The sequence below is a fragment of the Aptenodytes forsteri genome, unplaced genomic scaffold (genome assembly GCF_000699145.1).
Source record: "Aptenodytes forsteri isolate BGI_AS27 unplaced genomic scaffold, ASM69914v1 Scaffold142, whole genome shotgun sequence".
NCBI classification, from domain to species: Eukaryota; Metazoa; Chordata; class Aves; order Sphenisciformes; family Spheniscidae; genus Aptenodytes; species Aptenodytes forsteri.
Window position 1 is genome coordinate 245,152 of NW_008794598.1, and position 12,384 is coordinate 257,535.

Sequence of the window (12,384 nt, forward strand, 5' to 3'; positions counted from 1 at the left end):
GGGCGGCGGGCGGGAGCGCGGTGCGCTGCAGCACCTGAGGGCTCGGTGGGTGGAGGTGGGCAGCGCCTGGGGCAAGTGAAAGCTCGTTGTAACACGCCTAACAGCTAGTCGCCTCCCAGTTTACCTGAAAAAAACACAGTTGTTGCTACAAGCAGGGCATATTCGGTCTCAGTCACTTTCAGTTCCCCCATGCTTCTGTAGAAGTAAAACAGTGCGGTAATAAACTCCTCGGTTATACCTTAAAAATGAAATAAAATAATCAGAATGTTATTTCAATGCAGAAACAGGCACTGCTATTACAAATCATCTGTGTCCTAATCTTTTAAGGCTCCAGGCTGTTCCATTACATGAAAAAGTTAGCAAACTTTGTGAAAACAGTGTTAATTTCTAAAGTAGTAACAAAAGTTGTATTGTAGTTGTACTGTGGAGTTTTTGATACACATAGCTCAAGGCTTTATCCTAGGCTATAAGCAAACATGAACACCACCTCTTCTTTCCATGAGGATGTAATGCCTGTGCATGTAACAAAGCAGCTCGAGGGAGGAGAGAGGGAGAATGACCAGTGGCCACACCAACAGTGTTGCTCAGTGTGATTAAGAACAGGGCCAGCAAAGCAGAAGATTCCCAAGTATTTTGATTCTGAGACCTCCATTACCTGTGGTCGTAGTGGAAGTTGGACTCTCTTCATTGTGAGACATTTCCATGGAATAAATGTTGTTTTTATCAAGGTTTTGAACGTGACAGCATGCCCCATGATCAGAAAGTCTTATGTGACCTGGAACAAGAGAGATGACAGTTCACGGCCAAGCTTAATGTGACTTTAAATATTTGTCTGCATCTGCTTTGTAGATGAATACCTGAAAATGTGTGAATTTTTCCCAGACCCATGCAGGCAGAAAAAATTGTTCTTTTTTGCATCCAGCACCAAGTTCATTTGTTGCATTACTGTTGGTCAAGGTCTCTTGTGTTAAACTTGACACAATATATTATATAGCTAATATTATCCATCCACCCCACAATTTGTGCACACACTCAGAAATGTTGCTCTTTGTTTGGAACCAATGGGAGGAAAACAGAGATCCAATCAATTTTTTTTTTTTTTTTTTAATGCTCTTTGAAAAAAAAGGCTGGAAAAGGTATGTGGGCATTACCAGTACTATTCTAATTACCACTATGCTTGAATAGGAAGTTATTTAAGTGAATTAAAATGAATGAAAGTTGTTTCAAAATGGTAGAACTTCCTACTGGTGTTAATAGAAAGCTTGTTAGTCAAACTTACTTTCACTTGTTGATGGTTGGCATTCACTAATTCTTTGGTTATATATTTGGGCTGAACGCAAAAACATTGCCTCAACTGTTGACCCTTTTAGCAGTGCAATCTGATCTTCACTAGCTAAACTTTCAAATCCTGCAGAGAAAGATACATGTTAAGAATCAAGGAAGGCTGTGGCTGCCTTTAAGCCCCTAACATGAATTGATAAAATGATTTTTTTTTTTTAATAAATGCCTTTACTGGAAAGGAGGAGCCATAGTTAAAAGATGCATATACCAAAGACTATTGGGGTCCTTCTTGCTAGTTTGCAAGTTGGGGGAGGGGGAGAAGTGCAGTTGTTGGTGTCCAGTGTTAGAAAAGATTCACAGGAAGATACAAGTAAAAATGTTGGGACTAAGCAAGACTTTATTAAAAATTTCTTCTTAGTATCTGATTTATATCACATGGCCTAATACCTTATAAATTTGCTTCACTGCTTAGTGACTGTGGATATTCTGACTCATTGATATCTGATCTTTTTAAAAATTTTGTTCATCTTTTGACAAACTCATTATCTGCACTTATAATTCAAGAGCAAAGGAACTTTATTGATTCTTTTCTTAGTCCTGATCAAAGCAGGATATGTAACATAAGAAAACAAACAGCTCATCCATTCTTTCAGATCTGTTCAACAGTAGTGCTAAATTACATCAAATACCTGCTTTAGACATGTTGATTGACTTGTCAATAAGTTTTACAACTTAAAGAGTAATGAAAAAATTATCACTCTCCCTGTCAAATGTTATTTTGTCAACTTTACATTGAAATGTAGTGTGTTTAATTGCATGTTCCCTTGTTCTTTATTAAAAGAAAATATGAATAGGAGCACCTGGTTAGACCCTTCTGTGCTGCCTTTTCCTTTGAAGGAACATCTGTTTTTTTCTTTGAGGACTATAATAAATAGCAAACTGAACTGGATTTCAGAGAATGTGTTAAAATAGTAATTCACTCAAGATGGTATTTTAAAGTCCATGTACTTTCAGAAAATGTCTCTACTCCATGTCAGAAATGGAAAAGAAATCTAATCATAGCAAGCTTCTGAAGTGAATGCTTCTAACTTGTCCTCATGACAAGTAAATGCTAAGCCTGATTGTTAGAGTTGGAAGATAAAACAGTCGGTTGAATGAGAGTTTTCTTAAAGCCTGTATTTCTCTCGGATTCATGCCATCAGTATGGTTTCTGCCTCTTAAAAAAAAAAAAAAAAAAAAAGTCACACTATTCTGTAATGTTTCCCAAAGGAAGAAGCTTACCTGGGAGTCTTTTTGTGAAATCCACTAACACTTGTACATGGACAACTGCTGTCTCAGAGAGACGGAGAAAACTTTCCTCAGGACTTGCAGTTTCTTGTAGCTGCATGAAAGAGTGTTTAGACATCTGATGTAACCAAGATACAGTGCTTAGGATAATAATAACTTAGCAATGCAGGGTGATTGTTCTGTATACGTACAAACTTCTTTGCTTCCTCAAGAGGAATTGTGTATTTTTGGTGTGCTGTTACAATGTGGTCAAGAAGCTGATGTTCCCCTGGTGTAAGTTCCATCTTCTCTGGGATCTGTTAAAAAAATAAACGAATCAAGTGACAATGACTTAGGGCAAAAATAAATGATGATAAGAGCTATTTTAAATAGAAAAATATCCCACTTTTCCAGATCTTGTTGTAGATGATACATGCTTACTATTCAGTCCCTCATCTTCCAGTTTTATGTTGCAAAGAAAACTGCTCTTTTGTTTGAAATTCTTCCTGAGTCGCTTTGACTTGCACTGTACTTCAGTCAGCAAACCTGCAAGGCATGGAAGTGTGTATCAATGCATATATTTTCAAATAATTACAATTTGAAATAATCACTTTTATAGATAACACAAGTCTTCCATCACAGGAGCCATCACCTATAAGGAACTACACTTCCTAAAGAATATGGCATTGCGTTATTCATTAGGTGAGTTAGTGTTCAGTATCCACCAAAGGCCTGAGTGTTTGCAGTCATCTTACGTTATCTTGCTTGTGGCTCTGTGACATACAAGCGTGAGAATTTTTCACAAAAAACTATTGTGCAATTTTTTAATTTTTTTTTTTTCCAAACACAAAAGCACATCTTTGTATGCTTACTGCTGTCCTGTCAAGGCTCAGGATATTTAGCTGTCTCTTGTTAGTACTTTCTTTTTTTTCTTGTAATGTCTTTGAACAGCAGTCTTCTAAACTTCAGGAGATACTTCCCCAGCATTGGTGGTTTCTGCAGATGAAGATGCTACAGGTGCTACAGGCTCCAAAGTTAAATTTTCCTACAGCTAAATGAAGTTTAGACAAATACCATTTATCTCTCATGAGGAGAAGGGATTGACTTTGGAAAAAGTTTTATCCCAGTTGATTAGTAAAGTAGCCAGCATGGAAGGAGCACTTACATTCTGCTAGCATTCCCACAGCTTTACACTTCTTCAAGCGACATTCCTGACATTTCCTTCGCATATACATGTCCATTTCACAATGACCACCATTCTTGCATCGATATACTGCATTTTTGGTTATGCTGCGTCGAAAGAAGCCTACAGACAAGGATCAGGTTATGACTGAAGGAATCTAAGGAGCTTTATCTCATAATGATTTAAAGAATTAAAGTGTCTTTGGGTTTGTTTTGGGTTTTTTTACAATGGAAACACTACCTTGATTTCAAATTTGCATTTTAACAATATAGTTATGTCTTGTTCTTTCTGACTAATATTAATTGCTGTTTTCCCTACCTGATCAAGACAGCTCCCATATAACAAGTTAAAATATAAGTAGCAAGTAATTATTACTTGTTTTTATTTAATTCTAATAATAAGTAAAATTAATAACACTGAAGTAAATCTATAATAAATGGTCATGAGAAGATCAGCACCTGCTTAAACAGACACTATTCTAGTGAATAATCAATGCAAAAATCAGTTGCATGAAATGCTCATATTAAATACACGCTGTAAAAGCATTTCTTCAAAAAGTGTTATAAAAATGTGAATCTGTAGCAAGTGTGTTAGATAAAGGGTTCCTTAGGTAAATTACGATCCTCTGTGGAAACGTCAACTTAAAAAATAATGAAATCTGCTTAAATCACAGATGTGGAACATTATGTTGAGCACTGTGGGGCCACTGTCCGGGGTAAGACACAGATCAGCCTGTTCTCCTCTTACCTTTACAGCCTTCACAGGTAAGTGCATTGTAGTGATAGCCTGAGGCCTTGTCACCACACACAACACACAGCTCCTCCTGTCCCTTCAGTCTCAAAGAAGAGTGGTTTAATCTTGGCCGTTTTAGTCCTTGGTATCCACCATCATCAATGTGGGGAGCCATGAAAGGGGGTTTGCTCAATTCACAGCTGCCGATGATACACTGCCCGTCGCTGTACTGGGACTCCAGGCCATATGTGCTGTATTGGGACTGAGAAGGTTGTGACTGTAATACTGGGGGAGGAATTTGAACTGTTGAGTATTGGCAGTAAGGCGCAGTCTGAAAATCGGTGTCTTGCAGCTGATAGTTGATGTGCTCCGGTAAAACATCTAGATACAGAAGAAATTGAAAATGAAATAAAAACCTGAAGAATATCTCGACATCAGCTACTTTAAAGTTTTAAAATGTTTTATAGATTAAATATGTAATCATAAATATTAGAGGAACACATTTTCAGAAGGGCAGTCTGACACATTAAATTTAAATGTACTATTATTTTTAAATGTACTACCTGTAATGTTTTTAAGTAAAATCTTAGATGTAGTGAAAATGGCTTGGTGACAGTTTGGGCAATGTCATGTGGGTGCTGCTGGATTCTTGTCAGTATGTAATTGAATATCACTTGCCAACTGGTGGTATAGTTACCTTTTAATTTTACACTTAAAGGTTGTTTTTATTAGTTGCCCACATTACAGAAGAGTATTTTCCCGTAAGTAAGTGAATTTATTAATGAGTGGAATGTTTGTATTGATACATATTTCAGGCATAATTTTGAAGATGTCGCACAAGAGTCTGAGAAACATGGTCCAGAAATTACAGAGTGGTAAAAATTACTGTGATAGGAGTCTTAAAGTTTAAATTCAGTAGATTAAAAAGCAGAGGCTTGTTTTATTTAGTATTTTTCCACATATAATCCTTTACAGTTAAGAAATTTCACTTTAGCAAAATGTATGTACAGAATTATGAAGAGACCTTCTTCCTGCCTTTCTGTCTGTAGGGTTTTAATTTTATCCAACCCCCCCTTAAATGTACACAGCTGTATTGAAGAAAGCTTGTGCAACATGCATCATGTTTCATTCTTCCTTTTGGGTTGTTCAAATCTCTGTAAAAACAAATTGGAAAGCTTTTTTTTTAAGCAGTTTGGAGTTTTTTTTAATTGGGCTGTGGGTCCTGCTTTTACTCATCCAGAATCAAATTAGTTATTGCAATTATAGTTCTGTAAGACATAGAATAACTATTATCTATTCATAATGTATCTGGAATACTGTAATAAAACCTGTATCTTCTTCATGCAAGTTAAAGCGAGACAGCATCAGTAATGTTTATATGAAATGATCAGTCAGCATAATCACATTGTGTACAAAAATCTGTATGAGCACATGCTAGTATATTTCAATACACTTTCAGTATGGGCTTGATAGTCAAATGTGTAGCTTCTAAGAGCTTGTAAAGATAAACGAAAATGAAGAAAATTACGGGAATCTCCACAGATGTTCATTTTACTATACTGCTTTTTCATAATATAACAATTTTGCTTTACTCACCATAATACTGTATGGGCTCAGGAAGACAATACCCATCAGGTACAGTGACAAATGTATTTGCCATATTCTGCTCCCAACTGCACTGTTTCATTCACTTTGCTATGTGATAGTCTTTTAAGAAGGCAACCTAGAGAAATGGAAAAGTAAGAGAAACATCATGTGAGAAAGAATTGCTAGGTAGGTTTAGCTACAGACTAAAACCAAAAAACTCCAGAATATGAAACAGTTTGCAGATCATAAGAAAATCAGAGGTATGTGCAAAGTCACATAATACTTTCAATGAGGTTGCAAAACATTTGATTGTCCTAATAGTATGGATTCAGGATAGAGTCTGTTCCTAAATTTCCAAGTTATATTTAGAACTGTTTTGCTCCTAATTTTACACAAAACCATGTGGAGGAATCAGACTAACCATTGGTAAATTCTCTAGTTCAGGAAGAGATTAAAAGGAGCTTCACTGGGTAGAAAAAACTTGCTTTCAGAATGAGTTAGGGCATTTGCACTAATGTGGATGTGATGGATGTTCTGTTTCTGCACAAAGATGGGCTTTTAGTGAAGTTGCTTCATTCACTTTTTATGCAAATTTGAAGCAAGTAAATGTAGGAAGATAGCCTGGAAAGGTCAGCATAGAATATTTCTTCTTCCCCATGTAAATACTCTTTTATGCAGTAAAAGTCAGCTTTGCCCCACTTAAGCACGGCCTAATTTACATTAGGTTCCAAATTTAAGAGCCTGTATTCCTTTAAGAGTACAAAGCATCCTGTGAAGACCAAAAAAATCAATCTCATATAGGATGTATTGCCCCCTAGAGAGCTTTTCTCTGTCCCTTGATTATTGAAGGAGCCTGGGCTCCTGGTTGGATGCTTTGACATTTACCATAAAGTGTACTGAGAGCTTATAGTGACACAGTTGATGCAGAATAGCTATTGTGCTTTGAGATCAAAACTTATCTTATTTTTCAGTAATTTCACTTTTCAGAGAGGTTCCGAAAAAGTGTGTTCTAAAAAGTCTTCAAAAAGTTTTGGAGAAAAAAGAATGTCTATATGGACACTAGCATCAGCTGGGTTTGAGTTTACATATGTGTATAGACAATCTCTGGTATTGTTTAGCAATTGAGTGGTAATGGGGTAGCCAGCCGTTAGAGAAGTAAGTAGGAAATATTTTACTTGCTCCCTTGTCCCTCTGCATGTGTGGAATGTATGAGAGTGTCACTGGTTAAAAGTATGTTTTATCTGATGCCCATTGAATAAGAACTGCCAGTGAACTATTCATAGGCTTTCCCTGAGCAGATGGGAAAGACAGAAAAGATGAAAAAGGCAAGTAAGTATTTGGAAAGTATAGAAAATCAAACTCCTACGTGTGCAACAGGATTCCCTGTATATGTCTCTTGTAGAATTTACAGCAAATTGGGTTTAAAGATCTTCCTTGAAAGACTCGCATGTTGGGTTTTGTGCAATACCTGTGCCTAGCTACAGCTGAGAAAATGAATATATCATTTCAGGGAATCTGAATTGAAGTCATGTCTTGAAAGACACACATCCCTTCCCCCAAAACTGGATGTATCTTTGGAACTGAACACTTTCTCTTTGTGTTGTCAGCAGAAGGTGAAAAGATGCAGTGAGGCTGGAATGCTGATTTTTTTGTTATCTCTGCTAGTAAATATTTGTTTGAAAGAGAAATGACTCACTGAATCATGAGGTCCTTATCAGTTAGATCAATTTGGCCTGGGCAAAGTCTACATTTTTCCCAAAAAATGTGTATTTGCTGAAGAAATGTGTTTCTGGATTCCAGTAGTTTCTTTAAATAAAAATAATAAAAGAATAGAAGCTAAAATAAAATTACACTGATCCAGTCTGATAAAAATATTGTATAGGGAGTACGAAGTACATATTACCAAATGCAAGGTGGTCGGTCAATTAAACATTCTAAATCTTGGAAGGAGACTTTCATTAGGCAAAGTTTCCTCAATTTAGGTATTAAATGAGAATGGATTTGAGGATTTAGCCCTTCTTACTGATTTTTATGGCTAATAAAAGTTACCAGTTGCAACCACAGAATTCTCAGCCTAGAATGAGACTTTGTAAATTGAAACTCTTAAATTAAGAGAATGTTATAACAGTATTAATAGTAAATCCAGTGCTTATTTGAGGAATGCTATACTGCCTTGAAATGAGACTTAATAGTCATGCCTGTGCATGAATGTTAACTGTTTCATTTTCTGACACTTGAGAATTTAATGTTAACAAGCTTGTTTTTCGAATATAAAATAGCATTGGGCTTTTTAAAACAAAAAATATAAACAACAGGATAAGATATGTAAGGAAGGAACTTAATTTTCTAGGACAGGAAAGTTTTGATTGTTTATAAGATTGACTGTCATAGTCATGTGTTACAACCTTTGCCTCACCCTTTATATATGAGTCAGTCAGCAGTAGGGAAGCCTCCTCCCAACTTTAGGAGTCGCTGAAATTTCATGATGCATTATGTGCTGGTCTCTCAAAAGTTCAGTAGCCATCCCTAATCTCTCACACCTCACTGGGAGTGAACCATGACCTAAAGGACGCTTCTTCAGCCCACACATACATTCATTAACCCTTTGCCATGCAGGCAAGTACCTTCTGCATGCACATAAAGCTTAGCTACACACAGTGAAGCTGTGGAATCCTTGACAGAATGTAGCATGCATGCCCAATTGTAATTTTCAAAACAATAACTTGGACAAAGTTGAAATAAGATTGGAGTAAGAGCTTTGGGTGTTTGGGGCAGTTTTAGTCATGCCATTCCCAAACGAAAATATTTTGTGCCCATTTTTCTCTTTTCTCTGTACTCAAAATATAGCCATACGTTTTGTGTATGTGTGCTTTAAAAAGGAAGCAAAAAAAAAGAAATATATTCCCAGAGATGATGCATAACGGTCTTTAGCCTAAAAAGTGGAAATAACTGAAAACAAAAGAAGATGAATTTTTCAATAACTTGTTTCATAGAATCACAAGCGGTAACACAGTTAGGATGAAAGTCTTTAGTCCTTAGTCAGACATACTGACCTGAAAGAAAATGTCGTCTGCATAAATGCACATGCTGTTCCCTGCTTTTCCTTCTTCTCAGTTACTTCTGAGGTGCTATTTCTGCTGGGTATTTTCACATGTGAAATTGTGACCATTTGGGAGGGGGTGTGTGTTTGTTTGGTTTTAATTTTAAAAGCCTCTACAAGCAGGAGAATTTTTTTTTTTCAGAAGAAGATGTGACCTAGACTCTATGTTGCTTAAGCACGTTTGAAAAAGTTGTACTTCTACAGCCTTAGTTTTGACAGTAATCAGTCTTCTGAACTAATAACGTTCAATATAAACTGGAATGTATGTTGATTCAAGGGGTTGGTTATCCGTCTAATACAGAAATTCAGCAACATTCAGTTATTAGTCCTAACTGAAAGACTTTTCAATTTATCAAAGATGGGAGACATTAAGGGAAAAAAAAAAAAGCCGTTAATTGATAATAGTAAAGTAGAAAAAGAAACCAGTCACTTAACAGAATGTACATGTTCAGACTAGAATACATACTGTACATCTATGTATTGCTATTGGTGGTGAAAGTTGTTGTTTTTATCATTTTTATTGCTATAAAATACCATATCATAAAGTAACATATGATCAACTTATATTATTAAATTTATTAAGATGCAAAACATACTTCTTGTAGAAGAGGCTCCAGAGAGCTCTTTAAGAGGTATGTATTGACAGTACTTTAACTGCTATCGTAAATATTTTGACAGTTGAGTCATAGGGAAATTTCTTGTTTACAGGGAATTTTAGGAACTCAAGCTGAAGGTCTTCAACATTTATTTAACACACCTTGTGGCATGTTAATGATCATGTAGTGGAACTAGATAGCACATTTCAATCTCAGTGTTAATCACTGTACTTTTTTTGCTTCTGGAAAGCACAGCTTAATTTTTTAATTTGTGAAATTTAAACCAAAACCTGAAAAAAAGTTTAACTGAGCACAATTGGTGGCAACTATATACGATGCCAGGTGATATATAATGAGTTTCACTCAAGCAATTCAGTAAAGACTGATTACTGTAATTGAAGAATGATTTTGCAGGGGAAGTTGTAGGATCACTTGATTGATGCTATATGCAGCTTATATGCATTATTAAGGTTTTATCTGTTTCTCCCAGTTTTAATGTGCCAAGAAGCTCCCCAAAGCTGCTGTTTGAAGAAATCCCCCTTCTCATTAAATGTGTTCCTTCCTTGTCATATAATAACCATAATAGGAATTGGCTTATTTCACTAATGGACTGTGTTGCAATTATCTTGAAACCTTCCTTTGGAATTGTTACCCCATGAATAATTGTTTCAAAGGTATAATTTTTATACATTGTAAAATAAGAGGTTAGAGGTTGTTTGAAACGTACAGTTTTCCAGATACTTTGGGGAAGGGAAACAAATAATTGAATTTAAAAGTCATTTTACTTCACTCTGTATGTCAAATGAAGTACTGTCGGAACAAATTCTTGGCAGTAGGATACCAAATTTAAAAATGTATGTTTTCTATTTTCATTTAGTCAGCCATTTAAAAAGAAAGAAAAAAAAAAAGGAAAAAGAATAAAAAAGCCTAATGCCTGAAATATTTTCACATGGCAAATTGATTTATGGCTAAAGCAACAATTTATAATCCCAGAGCATTCAGAGAAGTAAATGAAATACTTACGGTAGTTCCAGAGAGTTTCTTGCTTCCAGAGTTGAGTCCGCTGGGCTGTAGCACTGATCCTAGCTCTGAGTCCAGCTGGAGCAAACTGGGCCTTTTCCCTATTTATCAGTTTCTGTGCATACACTAGGCTCCAGACACTCCGCAGAGCAATGCTACAGCTCTGAGACACAAACTTCCCACACAGCCTTTTCTGGGGTCGAAGCAAGGGCAGCTGCAAGTCCACATAAATCAAATAATAACTGGGTCATCAGGGACAGAGGCCATGGGGACCCTCACGTCACTATTTCCCAGAGTTCTCCCTGTCCAATTACTAAATATTCTGCTTTCTTGGTAGAATTTAAAATTCTCCCATTTTGATTGCTTAACATTGACATGTCTGAGTGTTAATGGGTAATGTTCATTTCCTGGGCAGAGAAAATATTGCAATAGTATTATTTGGAGATATCTACATGACATAATAATTGAATTTGGAAACACTTGATTAGGCCAGTATCTCCAAACACAAAACACTTACCTTGTTCTCCCTGTTCTAATTCTGACATACCTGTGTTGATGCAGCACAAACAGGGCTCATGCATGCCCCCATAACAGAAAATGATTGTTAGCAACTTTTGTTGCCACTGATTTTGTAAAATTTCATTCTTAAAAACCCCAAGTATTTCCATTATTAATAATTTCTAATAAATTAACCATTACAATTTGAGGTTTTCATCATTTCCTAGACACAAGTTGTGATCTTTTGGATAGGGCGTTTTCTTGTTAGGTATCGTGTCATTATGCTTGCTCCCTAACATGATGCGCAGCAGGTTGCAAACATATTAACTCCAGAAGGAGGTCACTTTTCTTCTGTGTAAGAGCAATTCTCGATTTACCTCAGGAAAAAATGGTTCTGTTGTATACTTCATGGAATTAGATGGCAAAGGGAAAAACTCATTTCCTGTTGGTTATCTTACAGCAAAGTCACTTAAAATAGTCTTTAGGGACAATAGGTTTTCACGGATCTGTGGCACAATACACAGCAAACTGACGTTACCCTTCAAGAGAGAGTCATATTTGTATTCTATAGGCTCCAGAGAAGAACATGCTACTCATTTCCATGTAGTGTGGAACCATTTAGAAATCTATTAGTCATTGGAGGTGGAATGGTTGAGTCTGGCTTTCAAGAACAAAAGAGATTGATTTACAGATGTTATTTGAGCATCTTGTGGGTTTTCTTGAGCTTTCAAATGCTCTACATTGATAATGTGTGGTGACAGAGGGCTGGAATGCATAGATTATGCAGTAGACACAAAGATAATGATCTTGTAAGTTTAATTATGATCAGCATTTGTCTTCCTGGTAAAAGCAGCCTTATACAGCAACTTACTAAGATGTCAAAAAAACTTCAGTGGTAAAAATGAATAATTTACAATTGTTAGAACTAATATTTTTTTTCATAGCAGCATCTCTTTCAGATATACCATTGGCTTTTTCATCCAGCTTTTCTCATGAAAGTTGGAAAAACAAGCAGAGGTTTATGAAGTATTGCCTTTAGCTTTTAAATACTACTGACTTTTTTTTAGTACTTTTTCTGATAGTAGATACCTTACTGGTAAGCTGTTCAAATGGACCTATGG

At 36.1% G+C, this 12,384-nt stretch overlaps 1 protein-coding gene across 1 annotated transcript in view; it reads right to left on the bottom strand.

The window, feature by feature from the left end:
* The window catches only part of LOC103893550 (bile acid receptor-like), a 6,470-nt gene extending 321 nt beyond the window's left edge, over window positions 1–6,149 (bottom strand). The window contains exons 1-9 of the mRNA XM_009272705.1: window positions 6,059–6,149; window positions 4,478–4,843; window positions 3,713–3,853; window positions 2,954–3,093; window positions 2,760–2,864; window positions 2,563–2,662; window positions 1,280–1,408; window positions 656–775; window positions 125–238 (exon numbers count right to left, since the gene is read on the bottom strand). Coding sequence (XP_009270980.1) covers window positions 125–238; window positions 656–775; window positions 1,280–1,408; window positions 2,563–2,662; window positions 2,760–2,864; window positions 2,954–3,093; window positions 3,713–3,853; window positions 4,478–4,843; window positions 6,059–6,149 — 1,306 coding nt within the window. The remainder of the gene's footprint in view (window positions 1–124; window positions 239–655; window positions 776–1,279; window positions 1,409–2,562; window positions 2,663–2,759; window positions 2,865–2,953; window positions 3,094–3,712; window positions 3,854–4,477; window positions 4,844–6,058) is intronic.
* Between the last annotated feature and the right edge of the window lie 6,235 nt (window positions 6,150–12,384).